The following is a 15,605-nucleotide window of genomic DNA, read 5'->3' on the forward strand; positions in this document are numbered from 1 at the left end:
TTAAAGCTTCGCGTCAAAAGCCATGCGATCCGAGCTCTCCAACGGCCTCTCCCGTCCATCCCAGAAAAGAGGACACAACTGGAACCACTTCTCACGACTGCAATGCACATGGACAGATCGCTTATGACCAAGGTCAACGTACTTCTGGATCGTCAATCCCTGGGCATTCTCATAAGACAGAACGGTCGTATTTGTCGCCTTCGGCTCGCCGACCACGGCCTGCGTGCGCGGCTCATCGAGGAAGATGTAGTGGATTAAACTTCCCCACCATGCGTTTACGCGGTATGCGCCCCGGACACTGTGTTCGCCGACGAGGGAGTGGCGACCGCGGTCGTAGTCCGCGGCGTCGTAGTGGGCGCCGTAGTGGTCTTCCTGTTTGGGGGGTTTAGAACGAGGTATGCTTGCTTTAGGGGGTTGTACGGTGGATAATAGAGAGAGACGTACCTTAGCCCAGTAAACTTCGAAGTATGAGAATTTGAACTCGTCGAACCGGCCGAATAAACACAGGACATGCTTATCTTCGTGCAGACGGCGCAGGTATTCGCGGTGTTCATCTAGGGTACCAGTCTCGTTCCAACCCTTTGCGACGCGAGGGTCGTTTTGCCATTTGTTGAATAGCCGCAGGTGCTCCTCATTTTGCCAATCCACTGCCATGAGGGAGAAATGCTTGTCCAGATGTGGGATGTAGCGACTGTAGACCAAGGACCCTGGTGTTGGCTTCGTGGGGCGAATGGGATGACGAGCGTAAATGCGCTCCTCGGGGAACTTCATCGAGAACTCATAGTTCTGTGCGAGGGCTGGATACTGACTGACGGACTTCCGGAGGAGGCCGTGGATGTCCTGATCGACCGCCCAGATGGGTCGGGGGCCGAGTGGTGAGCCGGCGCCTTGCCAGAAGGCGGAGCGGAGAAGGACGAGGGTGTTGATGTCGGAGGACTTGTTTTCGTTGCCGAAGGGAACTCGGCAGGAGGGGAAGGGGACTGTCAGGCCGGTGCGAATGCATTCATCGCGAACGATGTCGCTGCCGGATCCGATCAGATCTAGACGCAGAATTTCGTATTGGGGATGTGTTAGAAAGGTTGCGTGGATGACGTTCCAGATCTGGCCGAGGGTTGGTGCCTCAGGACTTGTCCACTGGAATGAGATACCTGGCGCTCGGCGGGTTCGCGCCCAGGGACTGTTGTCATTGTCGGGGATTTCCTTGGCGGATTCGTCGTAGGATACATCTGTGTAGGTGAGGGAACTGTTGTGGAGTGGCTCCGGAAGTGGCTGTCCAACGGAAGAGTCATGTAATTGGAGCTGAAGCACTCGTGGCGTGGATTCGGAGACAATGTGAATTTTGTAGCTCGTGAGGTATGGATGAGGAAGCTTCACCCAAGGATATGGTGGGTTGCCCTTTGGCGTAGACTCTGCGAGGGACTGGCTCATGTTTGCGGGAATTTGAAAGTTGCTCGGGGTCAGATATGAGCAATTGAGTAGTAGTATTGATAATGAGGATAGCGATTTTGAAAGCGCAAGGATCTCGGCCTGGTATATATAAGACAATGGAAAGACATAACTCCGAGGTCCAGCGATGGTGAAGTGGAGAAAGTTTTACACTGCACTGAACGCCGAGCACCAAGGAAGCCGGATCTTTGGCTAGAATCGCGTATTGGTCCATGTGAAGCTAGGCGAGATATTATTTCTGTACTATATCGGGTTCCTTTACTTAAAACGTGGTAAAGCCACTCGCCACGAACAATCCGTACTTCCTCTTCCCCGCGCCGAGATATCTTCGCTTATAGATTAATACACAATGTCAACAGGCATGCAGCATCCACCCGTCCAAGGCTGTCTGGTCTCCTTTCCTGCTCCAAACATTCTCCTTCTCACACTCAACCGGCCAAAGCAGCGCAATTCCATACCGCTCGCTACGAGCGCTGAGATACAGCGACTATGGGAGTGGTTTGATCAAGAGCCTACCCTCCTGGTGGCCATAATAACAGGAACGGGGGAATCCTTTTGCGCTGGAGCTGATCTCAAAGGTGCCGATTCTCCTACATTTCATCTCTAGTTCCTTTGTTGTCGCTCATCCATCTAACCTCGTTCTACAGAATGGAACGAACTTAATGCGCGCGGTGAAACCAACGAGATGACAGCACCCGGACTGGCCGGGCTTCCTCGCCGGCGAGGAGGAAAGCCAATTATCGCCGCCGTCAATGGATACTGTCTAGGAGGCGGATTCGAGATGATCGTCAATTGTGATATTGTCGTCGCTAGTGAGAGAGCTACGTTCGGGCTTCCCGAAGTACAGCGAGGCATCGCAGCTGTTGCAGGCTCTCTGCCTCGGTTGGTTCGGGTGCTGGGCAAACAGCGAGCCGCAGAGATTGCGCTGAGTGGTCTGACTTTCCCTGCATCACAACTAGAGCGTTGGGGGCTGGTGAATCGCGTGGTGGAGCATGGTCAGCTAGTAGCAACGGCAGTGGAGATCGCAAGCGCCATCGCGAAGAATAGTCCGGACAGCATCCGCGTTACGATGGAGGGTCTTCATTACGCGTGGGAGATTGCCAGTGTGGAAGAAGGCAGTACCGCCTTGGTAGACCGGTGGTACCCCAAACTCATGGCCGGGGAAAATTTTCACGAAGGCGTTAGAGCATTCGTGGAGAAACGGAAACCGAAGTGGAGGGCTTCTAACTTGTAATCGATCCAGGATTGGAACGGTGATTGATAGGGAATCTCTCGCCTAAGTGCTCCGAACAAAAATTAGACCAATACAGCCAAGAGCGCCACCAAGACCGCTATACATTAATTTAATTATACTAAGAATCCACTAAAACCGGCGGGGCATCCCCTGTATCAATCAATCAGTATGCCATGACCCGTAAGAGGACTTGGCAGTTCTCAAAAAAAAATAAAAGAAGAGGAAACAAGTAGAAAATTGTTGTTACCCTTCGTGTGTTGACAATGGACATCCCTCCTTAGGAGGTTTTGCTATACTGAATGGGTCCAGGGTCCTGCAGAGATCACCTGCTATATTTAACATGACATGGTTGATCCAGCTCCCTACTGAGTACTGATCAGCTATGGAGCCTTATCTGGGCGTCCTTCGTGCTTTAGCCGTACCGAACTATCTATGTTACATCCAGTGTACCCGAGAATTCTTGACCTGATACTAGGGTATTTCCGGTGGATCAGACCACGTTTTTGGGTTAGAACACCCCGTATCGATTGTATCTTTGCGTCTTGGCCCGCGTAATAGCCGGCTTATCCAAAATACAACCAGAGAGGAAATGGAAAGAAAAGTGGAACACGAAGACTTCCTTCAAAGACCATGGCTCTGGATCTTTCGCCGCGAGAATTTTTGGTTCTCGGCTGTGAACTTCTGCCCTTGCAGCAAGATGATATGCAAGAACCACACTCGACTATGTCTTTTTACTCGCGTATAATTGACGCACCATTTCCAGCGGCTATAACGCTATTATTTCCCGCCAATTCTGTAAGTATTATGAATCAGGTGATGCGGACACCCCAAATTCCCACGCCTGTGTCAGAACCTTAGCTCCATCACGATCCTATGAATGGAACCTGTAAAAAATAAAAAAAAAAAAAAATAATCAATAAATAAATCAATAAATAAAATAAGAACTGAAAATAACACTCTGTAACTTATTTTGTTGCCCCTGTTCCAAAGCTAGACATACCATACATACATACCATATATTTTGTACTGTACATGCGTACTATACCTGAAAAGCATTGGGGCTTGACACCTCTTCCGCTGCACAATTATGGGTCCCATCCGTTCATCGGACACACAGATACGGACTACAGACACATACTCTGCTCGACTTGCTTCCAAGAGACATGTGGACATCGGACGAGCCCACAGCCTCTCTCCATGGCGATCTCGGTCACACTATGCTGAGTACCTGCAGGTACGGGAGTGATTCAGGTTATTTTCCGGCTCGTCTGTCGGTGGAGGGCAATACTAGCACAATCTTGGTTGCTTAGTTATATAACTTGCGCCTTACCACTTCAGTGCGGTCCGACTAGTCCAAACCTCCAGCAAATTGAACGGCCGGCGAGGTCCAACCCCTCCTCCTACCCTTATATCTCGCCAAGATTTCGAGTCCAGGTAGGCTGGACTGCCGGGAGAATGGCTATCCAGGTTGATGATACACACGATCAAAGCCAACACAAGCATGAATCTGTTGACATATCATCTGCGGGTCAGGCTGATGGCGACGGCTTCACATCTTTTGAGGTCGCCGGCCTTGTAGCCGACGAGCCCACCACCCCCACCGCCATGAGAGAGGAAGTTTTGCTTATCTCATGGCTTATCGTGCTCTTGCGAACCCGCGAAGGGGGCCATATCCGATATGACTGGGCATACAAGGGGCCGGAACAGGAGCCAGTGAAGGAATGTCTGTCGATGGGAGAACTGGCGATAGGTTTGCAATATAGTGTCGGACAGGCCACCGCAGCAATTTCCCAGTATATCAAGACCGTCTCATCAAGTAGGGATGCGACTATGTCCAACCCCGCCTCACTCCTACTGAGTACGGGTTCCCTGTCGCAAACATCAGAAGATGTGAAAGAAGAAGTGAGTGACGAAGTCTACCTCGGATGTCAAGTAACTGACCACCGGTACGGAAAAAGGGCACAATTCACCTCGAGACACGCTTTGAGAATGGCCGACTCGCGATTCGCCCAGCTTGGCGCTCCGAAACAATGTTAGATTTCACAGTCACGCAACACGTCAAGTCGCTGGTCGACACCATCCAGATGTGTCTGTCGAATCCTGATGCGTCCATTGAAACCTGCCTTCGGCCAACCGCGAGTGATTTGGATGCCATATGGGGGGTGGAATCACGAGCTTCCGCCCTCATACAACTTCTGCATGCACGATGTATTTTCCGAGCAATCTCAGAGATTCCCAGACAAGGTCGCGATCTCATCGTGGGATGGTGAGTTGACGTATGGCCAAATCGAACAATATTCGACTTTTGTGGCTGGCTCATTAAGGAAAATGGGTGTGGAGGTACATGATTTCATTCCGGTTTGCTTTGAGAAATCAAGATGGACAATCGTCGCCGTACTTGCGGTGATGAAGGCAGGAGGAACTTTGGTGATGATGGACCCAACACTTCCGCTTGCTCGTCTGCAGAATATGGCGAAACAAGTTGGTGCGAAGGCGATGGTATCGTCCCGCAACCAGCACGAGCTGGCAACAACTATCATGCCAGACGGAAAACACATCGTTGTGGAAGCAGACGCATTCGCACACTTATCAAATTCAGAACCCCTTCCACAGTTGCCGGCAGTCCCGTCATCTGCCCTAATGTACATAATCTTCACTTCTGGCAGCACAGGTACGCCCAAGGGTGTCAAGATCTCTCACGAAACATATACAAGCAGCGCGTTCCCACGCGCAAAAGCTGTTGGTTATACGGAGGAGTCTAGGGTTCTCGATTTTGCATCATACGCTTTCGATGTTAGTATCGACAGCATGCTTTTGACTTTGGCAAACGGGGGTTGCCTTTGCATTCCCTCCGATGAAGATCGACTGAACGATATTAATGAAGTGATACGAAAAATGAAAATCAACTACGCAGGTATAACTCCGTCTGTGGCCCGAATTCTGGAGCCGGATGTGATAGCATCGCTGAGTGCATTGGGTCTGGGGGGAGAGGCAGCAGCGGCGACGGATGTGACACGCTGGGGTCAAGACACTAGGATTGTCATAGGTTACGGCCCTTGTGAGTGCACGATCGGATGTACGGTGAACAGCGATACTGCCACCGGTAGAGACTATATCTCTATTGGGACAGGAAACGGCGCAGCCATGTGGATTGCCGACCCTAATGACCACAATGTGCTAATGCCAGTCGGCGCTGTGGGTGAGCTACTTGTTGAGGGCCCAATTGTAGGACAGGGCTACTTGAACGATCCAGAAAAAACCGCTGCCGCTTTCATCCATGACCCAGCCTGGCTTACTGCTGGCCACAGTGGCTATGCTGGCCGCTCGGGGCGTCTGTACAAGACTGGAGACCTTGGAAAGTATGATCCAGACGGTTCTGGGGGCATTGTCTTTGCTGGGCGAAAAGACACACAAGTCAAGCTGCGCGGACAACGTGTCGAGCTAGGTGAAATCGAGAGCCAGCTTAACGCCAGACTAACTGCAGAAATCACCGTGATTGCGGAAGTGATTAAGCCTCAGTCTTCTGGGGGCCAGCCCACGTTGGTGGCATTCCTTGCGTCTCAGTCTACGAAGAAGAACGGAGACACTGAGCTAAAGTCGGCAGAGCTATCAGACGACCTGCGCAAAACGCTATCAAAAGCTGATGCAGAAATCGCAAAGGTTTTGCCGCGTTATATGGTGCCAAACGCATATATCCCGGTCAATTACATTCCTGTTTTAATTTCGGGAAAGACGGACCGCAAACGGCTTCGTGAATTCGGTGTCACAGTAGACTTACAACAGCTGGATCAAGGCACAAACAACGAGCCTGCACGGGAGTTGACGGACCTTGAGCAACGGTTGCGCCAGGGTTGGGGCCAAGTATTGAAACTGGATTCTGAAGCTATTCGACCTGACGATAATTTCTTCGCACTCGGTGGTGACTCCCTGGCGGCCATGAGGCTTGTGTCGGTCTGCAGAGCGGATGGTCTCGATCTCAGTGTCACCGGCACCTTTGGCCACCCTACACTTTCAGCGATGGCCAGCGTCGTCAGCATCATCGACTCGAAGGTGAAGACAGAAACACCGGCATTTTCAATGATCACCCAGGCTGTAGAAAGCGCCTGTCTGGAAGCATCAGAAGCCTGCGGATCAGATCCTGAATCCGTCGAAGACATCTACCCTTGTACTCCCACGCAAGAGTCGCTTTTCACCTTCTCGCTAAAGTCAGTCAAGCCATACATCGCCCAGAGAGTCGCTCGCATTCCCTCGCACATCAGTTCTGATGCTTGGAAGAATGCATGGAGTGAGGTTGTAGCAGCAAGCCCCATCCTGCGCACTCGTGTGGCCCAGCTACAGGAACGTGGTCTTCAGCAGGTCGTGCTAAAGGAGACTATCTCCTGGAGGTCTTCGACCGATCTTGTTCAGTACCTAGAGGCAGATCGGAACGAGAGAATGAATCTGGGAGAGAGCCTAGCTCGATACGCCATAGTTAGCGATCCACAGACTGAGACGAGGTACATGGTCTGGACAATTCATCACGTGGTCTACGACGGGTGGTCAGAGCCGGTAATACTTAAGAATGTCAGTGATGCCTTGCAAGGCCAGCCGATTGAAACCCAGGCACAAATCAGAGACTTCGTCAAATGGGTCCGCGATACAGATGAAGTTGCTATGCAGGCATTCTGGCAACGAGAACTAAAAGGCGCAGTTGGACCTCAGTTCCCCCGGTTACCCACGAGAGACTACTTGCCAGTTCCAGATGCTATGGTCGAACGTCAGATACCGCTTGAGACAGGTTCCGGTTGGCCTTTCACACTGGCAACACTTATTCGCGGTGCCTGGGCCCTAGTGGCGTCACAGTATACAGGGAGCGACGATGTTGTATTCGGCGAAACGCTCACGGGGCGAGACATTTCGTTGCCAGGAGTGGAAGGTATTGTGGGTCCATTGATTGCAACAGTACCTATCCGCGTACGTGTTCCTCGAACAAGCTCCGTCGAATCCTATCTACAGGCTGTGCAACAAAGTGTTGTGGCCCGTACTCCATATCAGCATATGGGGATGCAAAACATTCGCAAGGTCAGCCAAGACGCGCAACATGCATGTGAAGCTGGTACAGGTTTGGTCATCCAGCCAGAGCCGGAGTATGTGGGCAGCGAACTGGGCTTTGAGCTTGGAGACGTCGTACGTGAAGCGCTGCATTTCAACCCATATCCGCTCATGTTAGGCTGTGGTATCCGAAAGGGCGGTTTCAGAATATGCGCAAATTTCGATAGCTCCCTGGTGGAGATCCCACAAATGGAACGAATCCTCGCGCAGCTCGAAACGGCTTGCTTGCAGTTGACGAAAGGCCTCTCTAGAAGGATCAACGAAATATCCTGTCTGCCCGAGGCGGAACTGGATCAGATCTGGCGATGGAACCAGGTTGCCCCGTTGTCCTTGGACGAATCATCGGGAAGGCTTCGTGCAAATGCGAACATCAAGCCAGGATCAGTTTACCCTCCTACGGTGGTTCCCTGGGTGTGCGACCCGCGGAATCCATCGTTGCTATCGCCAATCGGCTGTGTGGGTGAGCTCTGGCTCGAAGGCACCTTCCTTTCAGGCGGTGCCATTGATTCCCCCTCCTGGCTCCTGGCTGGCAGCTCCAACTTCAAAGGCCGGGCGGGAAGAGCGCAGCCGACCGGAGACATGGTCAATTTACAAGAGGACAGAAGCTTAATATTTGTTGGTAGAAAGGAGGATGTCGTGCCAGTTCAAGGGCATGCAGTGGATATCGCCGATGTCGAGTCTCACTTTTCAAAATACCTCCCACCATCTGTTCGTGCTGCGGCTGCCGTCTTCCAGCCATCTTCAGACGATGCCCACTCTGTGGCAGAACAAGAGCTGGCCATATTCATAGAGCAACAGCCCTTTGACGAAGACAGTGTTGAGCTCCTATCGGCGAAGTATGATATTGCTCGTGAGGCTTCAGACACGCAAAACTTCTCGACGTCTATTTGTGCCAAAATTCCCGTCAGTCTTACCGTTGCACTGAAGCGACTCAGAAAATTTATGCAAGACTCCCTTCCATCATACATGGTCCCCTCTGCCTACGTTGTCCTGGACAAATTGCCCACTGAGATGGGTGAAGTCAACCACAGTTTGCTCAAACAGCTAGCCTCGAATATTCCAAAACACGTACTCATCCAGCTTCGTGAAGCCTTCCAGCAGGCCTGGACGAAGAACTTGGGGCAAACTAATATGTCCCTCCCAGAGAGTATCCTGCGGTCCGCCTGGGCAAAGATACTAGGAATGAGTCCCGAGAAGATTGATGTCGACGATAACTTTTTCCGCATGGGTGGTGACTCTGTTCTAGCAATGAAACTAGTCTCTAGCCTTCGTGCGCAGGGGCACAGTTTGTCAGTGGCCGATATCTTCCAACACATGCGTCTTGGTGATGCAGCTAAAGTACTGAAACTGGGCCAGGTGTCGCAACAGAAAGCCCAGCCTTACAAGGCTTTCTCGACTCTGGGCCGTCTGGACGTAGAGCAGTTCGTGTCCGAAATTATCCGGCCGAAACTTGCTGATGTTACGTGGTCTATCCAAGATGTATCTCCCGTGACAGACTCCCAAGCACTCGACGTCAGAGCTACCGTTCAGGGACCGCGCACTTCGATACAATATACTATGTTGTACCTGGACCAGAATATCGATCGAGAGCAATTGTTCCGCGCCTGCAACGACCTGGTCAAGACTCACGACATTCTGCGTACTGTCTTCATCGAACACGAATCTACCTTCCTTCAAGTTGTTTTGGATGAGCTGGTCGTTCCTGTATCCATGCACCAAGCTGATAAGGATCTTGATCAATACATCAAGGATCTCTGTACATCAAACACGGAATCCTTCCACCTAGGATCGTCCTTCTTCAAGTTGCTCCATGTCGAGGGCAGCGATGGCCAAGGATGCCTCATCCTAGGTCTTTCACACGCTCAGTACGACGGAATGTCTCTACCTAGGCTGCTACAAGATCTGGAAACTTTGTACACTGGCGGAAAGATCATCGACTTCGAGCCGTTCTCAGCATATATTGCCCGGATTTCCAATGAAGGTGTCCAAACCAAAGCAATCAACTACTGGCGCAACCTTCTAGAAGGGTCATCCCTGTCTGTTCTAGAAGGAACGTCAGTACAGCCTACGGACAAGGCCATATTCCAAACTAAGCCCGTCGATGTCTCCCAGCCTCTAGAGCTCGAAGAGATCACGACTGCGAACTTACTCACTGCAGCCTGGGCGCTGGTACTGGCACGCCGTATCCAAAAGCCAGATGTGACATTTGGTGGCGTGACTTCAGGCCGAAGCATTGACCTCGCAAATGTGGAAAATGTTATGGGTCCCTGCTACCAGCTAACCCCTATCAGAGTCGCGTTCCAGTCACAGTGGACTGCGATGGATCTACTGCGCTTTGTTCAGAAGCAAAGCGCCGAATCTGCGGCTCATGACTTCCTCGGGTTCAACAAAATCTCAAAGCAATGCACAGAGTGGCCATTGGAAGCAACATGTTTTGACTCGCTCGTCCATCATCAGGACTGGGATGACTTTGACACCATGCCTTTTGCCGAGGGAACTTGCAAGGTTGATATCCTTAACCCGGATGGGGATGCCCCTTATCCTTTAAAGGTTGTTTCGTTTGTCCGCGATGGGCAATTGAATGTCGGAGTCGCTGGAAGTGAAAGAGATGCGGCGTTCGTGAACGCAGCCCTTGATGAGTTGGCTGCCACGGTCAAGGAACTGGCAACGCGTCAGTCGGAGCACGTGTTGCTTGATGGTCACATGTTCTAGGCCCCTAGCTTGGTCAAAGTCGCCGACACTTCCCTCGACATTGGTTCGTAGATAACGATTTCATTCTGATCTTTTTGCGTTTATTTCTCCTAGGGGTTCATTTTCTTGTTATATCCTACTAGTATATTATTAGAACTGTCGAATACAGTTTTAAAGCAAATATTCTTGGCATCTCTTGGTATCTACCCCAAAGTCACGGGACTTTGCCTTGTAACCACTTTAGACGAACCTGTATAATTAAAAGTCTATTGAAAGGAAATATTATGGCATAAGTAGAGATCCATGACTCGGCGTTGAATCACAGTTACTATTATCGTCGTGGTTTACACATTTCAGAAGTATTAGGACAATCCTGTTGGCAAAGATATATTTTCCGCAAAGCCCTAAGATCTACACGCTCCTATAGGATCATATATTTTCAAACACAATTTTAAAGCACGTGAACAATTTAAATCCTTGGATTTATACTACTCGTATTAAATAGTGAATGACTATAAGAATTACGTAGATAAGCTCTGACTGCTGATATTTGTGAGTTGCTTGGTGATTAAGCTGTGAGGAGAAATGGCAAGGCAAGGTTCAACAGGGTAGATTTTACCGCTGCCAAGCTATCGCTGGAGAAGATCTATGACTTTTATTTTTCAGTTATTGTCTTGTATATTATAAGAACCATAAATTGAATATTATCATATATAGACTCAGAAAAGAAACAGCGCTATTATAAATATGTAAGAAGTCTATCAGGGGAATAATAAAAAACCAGTCTCTTGCTGCAACCAAAATGTCCCAAAAATCGCAATAAAGGTTTATCCGACGCATTCCAAGATCACGTGGCAACTGTTTGATGCATGACGTTTGCTCTATAGCTGTCCGACCTTTCAAGCAACTCATCGTGCGATCCACGATCAATGCATTTCCCCCCCTCGATCAAGAAGATAACATCTGCCGCTCTGATTGTATGGAGACGATGGGCGATGGCAATGACAGTAATGCCCTTTGCAGCCTTTTCGAGTCCGTCTTGCAGTAGCTTCTCCGATTCAGCGTCCAAAGCGCTGGTCGATTCATCGAGAATCAGCAGCTTAGGCTTACGAACGAGGGCCCGAGCAATAGATAATCTCTGCTTCTGACCTCCCGAGAACTGGCTACCATTAGGTCCGCAAAGAGTCTGGTAGCCCTCTGGCAGCGCTTCAATAACGTCGTGGATGTTGGCAAGCTTGCACGCCTCTTTGATTTCCTCGATAGTTGCTTCATGTCCTGGTCTAGCACCAAGCCCGATGTTGAACTCAATACTACCCTCGAAAAGCACGCTTTCTTGTGGTACTAGGGCGATCGAGTCACGGAAGTCAACACCTCGGTGCTTGGTAACGTCGACACCGTCGATTACAATGGATCCAGCTTCTGGCGTGTACAACCGTTCTACCAGCGAAATGATAGTTGATTTACCGGCACCACTTGGTCCAACAAGAGCACAGAATTGCCCGGGACGAATATCGACGTCCAAGCCATTTAGCACCTTCATGTCCGGGCGAGCGGGGTATGCGAAATGGATATTGCGGAGCTGTACGCTCGAGGCCTGGTTGTTGCCAGACACGTACGCCGACTTCGTTTCAGCTGTCTCAAGGTCTTTCTCCTCGGAAGAAGACATAGCTTGTGAACGGGGTGGTACGCGTCCTTGCATCTTGTCCGACCCAATCTCGATCAGACCCAAGATTCTTGCCATCGCCGCGCGGGCGGCGGAAAGCTCCGGTGCAAGGGCAAACATCTGACTCCAGAGCAATGCACTGACCAGGAGCGAGAATACTACAATCAGGAACTGCGTTTGCGTGTAGTTGCCATTGATGATCTGTTTGGAACCCCACCAGTAGGCCAGCGCATTGACGCAGTTACCAAGGAAGTATGTCATTGCCTGCCAGAGACTTGCATGAAGAGTGACTTGGAATGTCTCCTTGCGGGGTCCTTTTAGAGATCGTCGGTAAGTCCTCAAAGTGTCCTCTTCCAAAGATAGGGATGCAATTGTCTTAATCGACGTGACTGCCTCTACACCAATATCGACGGACTTGGTGTATGCGTTCTCGTGGCGTTCCTCGAATCTGCCAAGTACGTGAAGTTCCATAAGACCGGCTCCAAGCAGGAGTGGTACCAAAGCCAGGCAAACCAGTGCGATTCTCCAGGCGATAATATGGGTCAAAATGATTGCTGCAATAAGGTTGACGGAGATAGAGAACAACGTTCCAATGACGGAGCCACTCAGTCCCGCCAAGGCGTTGCCGTCTCGAGTAATATAGGAGAGGAGCAAGGCGGGTGATCGACCGTTAGATTGATGCCACTGGAGGTCTTGCTCAAACAGTGAGCGGAATGACAAGACTCTGACTGTATAGACGATTTTCTCCGATACCCAGCCAAATCCGGTCCAGCTAACCAGGTTCGCGAAAAATTCAATAATGGCAAGTACAAAGAACATAAGTCCGAAGAAATTTCCGGCACTCCGAATATAGCTCTCACTGTGACAGGGATTCAGACTTCCAACGGTGTTTCCGAAAATCACGGCTTCGCCAGAGAAGGCACCGCCGACAATGCTGGAACCTAGAAGTGCGAGGAAAATGAAAAGCAGGTGTGGTCTCAGTGTTGGCGCATACCCGCGCAGCAACGCCCACAAAGATTTCTTGGGAGTCTCAGGCTCTTCTTCCTCTGCAGCAGGTTCAGCAGACTCGGTGACTGGAGATGCACTTGCTGAGACTTCTTTTTTCTCGGCGGCTCCCAGACCATCGTTTGAGAAGCTACCTTTCTCGATACCAGCGTCAGATAAAGAGGCCTGGTCAGACTTGCTGATGTTATCTGCGCTAGCTGTCTTGTCTTTCTTGCCGGGGGCAGATCCCAGAGTTTGCAGATTTACCAGGTCAGCGTACGCTCCATTCTTAGCCATCAGTGTCGCGTGATCTCCCTGTTCAACGATATGTCCCTTGTGCATAACGATAATATTGTCGGCATTGGTGATTGTGGACAGACGATGGGCAATTGTGATCATAGTTCTGCCACTGGCAATGTTTGAGATGGCCCGCTGAATACGCTGCTCGCTCCTTGAATCGAGAGATGCTGTGGCCTCATCCAATATAAGTACCGCAGGATCCTTGATGAGAGCCCTAGCAAGGGAGACTCGTTGCTTCTGACCACCACTGATCAGTCGCCCACTAGAACCGACGAGTGTACCGTAGCCATGCTGTAATACACTGATAAAGCCATCTGCATCAGCAAGTGTCGCAGCCTTTCGCACTAGATTGACAATTTCAACAGCTTCAGAGCCTCGCTTCTCGGCTGCAGTCATAATATCCACGCCTTCCCTGACTTCCGCTGCCAAATCTGTAAGATCGGTACTAAGAAGTGTCGTCTTCAGATGAGCATGACTAGGATTGCTTGAATTGATCAAGCCATGTGCGATGTTTTCCAACAGTGACCGATCGAGCAGCGAGGGCTCCTGCTGCACCAAACTGAGGAAGCTTCTCAAATCACGGGTATTGACCTCACGAAGGTCGTGACCGTCAAAGAGGACCTGCCCCTCTGTGGGATCATACAGCCTTGTGACCAAGCCGGCGATAGTTGACTTGCCGCTTCCAGACAGACCAACAAGGGCAGTATGTTTGTTGGCCGGAATGGAGAGACTGATCTGGTCGAGCACCGTGATCTCGGGCCGGGAGGGATAAGTGAATGAGACATTTTTGAATTCAAAGCCTCCTTCTGCCTGTGACAGGTGAATACCTGATTCACTGGTAGCGTCAATTTGTGGCTGGCGATCGATGTCTGCGCGCAGCTTTTGGAACGAGGCAACAGCTGCCGTGAACAGGTGAAGGAATGGAGCCACCTGACTCAGAAGCAAGGTAGCTTCAACGAGGACGAAAATAACTGTAAATGTCGCACCAACGGTGGCACCAGCGCTGTCAGAGCCTACTGAATCCGCAACACGTCTGCTACCTTGCCAGAAGGCCAGACCATTTGCAGAATATGCGATAAAATACAGGAATCCAGATTGTATACCCACGGCGGCAGCCTTCTTCAAGCCCTCCTGTTCTGAAGCCTTGAGCGCCTTGGAAAACTTGTCTTCCAGTCGATAGCTTGCGCCAAAGGCCTGCACCACGACGGTGTTGGATAGCGCCTCGGAGGCAATTGATGCGGCAGTCGCGGAATAATCTGACATACGTCCAGAGTACTTCTCAATATAATGACTTCCCACGAATGACATCAAGAAGTAGGCAGGAACTAATGAAATCAACATTGCTGCCAGCCGGTAGTCTTTGATGAAGGCGACGACATATGCCGTGATGAAAAAGGACAGGGTCGACAAGCATATTCCCACTTTCTCGGACGTGCCTGATCGAATGGCCTGGATATCACCATTAAGTCGAGATGCGAGTTCTCCCGGAGGTAGATCATCGAAGAATGAAGGTTCTTGTCGCAGCAAGTTCTCCAGATATGTTTCCCGCAACCTCTGCGCCAGCCGAGCACCGTTCAAGCTCCAGCAGGACAGATGTATATAAATCGCAACGAATTGAGCAATGGCCAGATACACAATGATCAGGATTTTGCCGTTAATGTCATTTTGGTAATCAGCATCGGAACCTGTCGACTCGGTTTCCTCACATGTTACGGCGTTGAAGTCGTCTAGCAGTTGACCGAACAGAATAGCGATGATTGGGAAGGGGACACCAGACGCTGCTGAAGATACAATGCCCAGCAAAAGCCTGCCTATGTCAACTTTTGAAGGGTTGCCAGCCAACAAGAGGCTGGGGTAGCCCGCAAGCTTCTTGCCGAGCTTCATCGTGACCCGGCGTCGACAATATCCGTTGGGCACCTTATGATTGTCGTTGTCGTGTGCTTGGCTTTCAAAATGGTCGTTGGGATCATGGATCGTTGGAGAACTCGTTCATCGACAACGTGTATGTAGGAAGGAGGAAATAGTTGATTGAGTCACCACGGAGAAAAATGCATCCACGCGTCAAGGCGCTCTCATTTTGAGTCCGAGGTCGCAAAGGAAAAGGAATCACCGAGACAAGGTGACTTCACTCCTGGTGATGCCTGAGGGCCTGAGGGGTGTCATGTCAAGTGGGACCGGCGTATCGTTACGTAAGAT

The 15,605-nt window shown here is 50.5% G+C and overlaps 4 protein-coding genes across 4 annotated transcripts; 2 read left to right on the forward strand and 2 right to left on the reverse strand.

Annotated features, from left to right (window-relative positions):
* ABOM_001535 (GNAT family N-acetyltransferase) lies at positions 1–1,428 on the reverse strand (the record flags this gene model as incomplete). The annotated part of the gene is made up of 2 exons (XM_022528665.1): positions 1–372; positions 445–1,428. 2 exons carry the CDS (start codon positions 1,426–1,428, stop codon positions 1–3), a joined length of 1,356 nt encoding a protein of 451 aa, XP_022393637.1.
* A 367-nt stretch (positions 1,429–1,795) lies between these two features.
* Positions 1,796–2,680, forward strand: sidH (enoyl-CoA hydratase/isomerase family protein; the record flags this gene model as incomplete). The annotated part of the gene is made up of 2 exons (XM_022528666.1): positions 1,796–2,024; positions 2,094–2,680. The coding sequence occupies 2 exons, from the start codon at positions 1,796–1,798 to the stop codon at positions 2,678–2,680; spliced, it is 816 nt and encodes a 271-aa protein (XP_022393507.1).
* Positions 2,681–4,135: 1,455 nt separating this feature from the next.
* On the forward strand, positions 4,136–10,534 carry sidD (nonribosomal peptide synthase SidD; the record flags this gene model as incomplete). The annotated part of the gene is made up of 4 exons (XM_022528667.1): positions 4,136–4,582; positions 4,639–4,946; positions 5,005–10,423; positions 10,484–10,534. 4 exons carry the CDS (start codon positions 4,136–4,138, stop codon positions 10,532–10,534), a joined length of 6,225 nt encoding a protein of 2,074 aa, XP_022393638.1.
* Positions 10,535–11,309: 775 nt separating this feature from the next.
* ABOM_001538 (ABC transporter ATP-binding protein) lies at positions 11,310–15,293 on the reverse strand (the record flags this gene model as incomplete). Its single annotated transcript, XM_022528668.1, has 1 exon — positions 11,310–15,293. The coding sequence occupies one exon, from the start codon at positions 15,291–15,293 to the stop codon at positions 11,310–11,312; it is 3,984 nt and encodes a 1,327-aa protein (XP_022393510.1).
* Between the last annotated feature and the right edge of the window lie 312 nt (positions 15,294–15,605).

The sequence above is a fragment of the Aspergillus bombycis genome, assembly GCF_001792695.1.
Source record: "Aspergillus bombycis strain NRRL26010 chromosome Unknown contig00006, whole genome shotgun sequence".
In the NCBI taxonomy this organism is placed as follows: Eukaryota; Fungi; Ascomycota; class Eurotiomycetes; order Eurotiales; family Aspergillaceae; genus Aspergillus; species Aspergillus bombycis.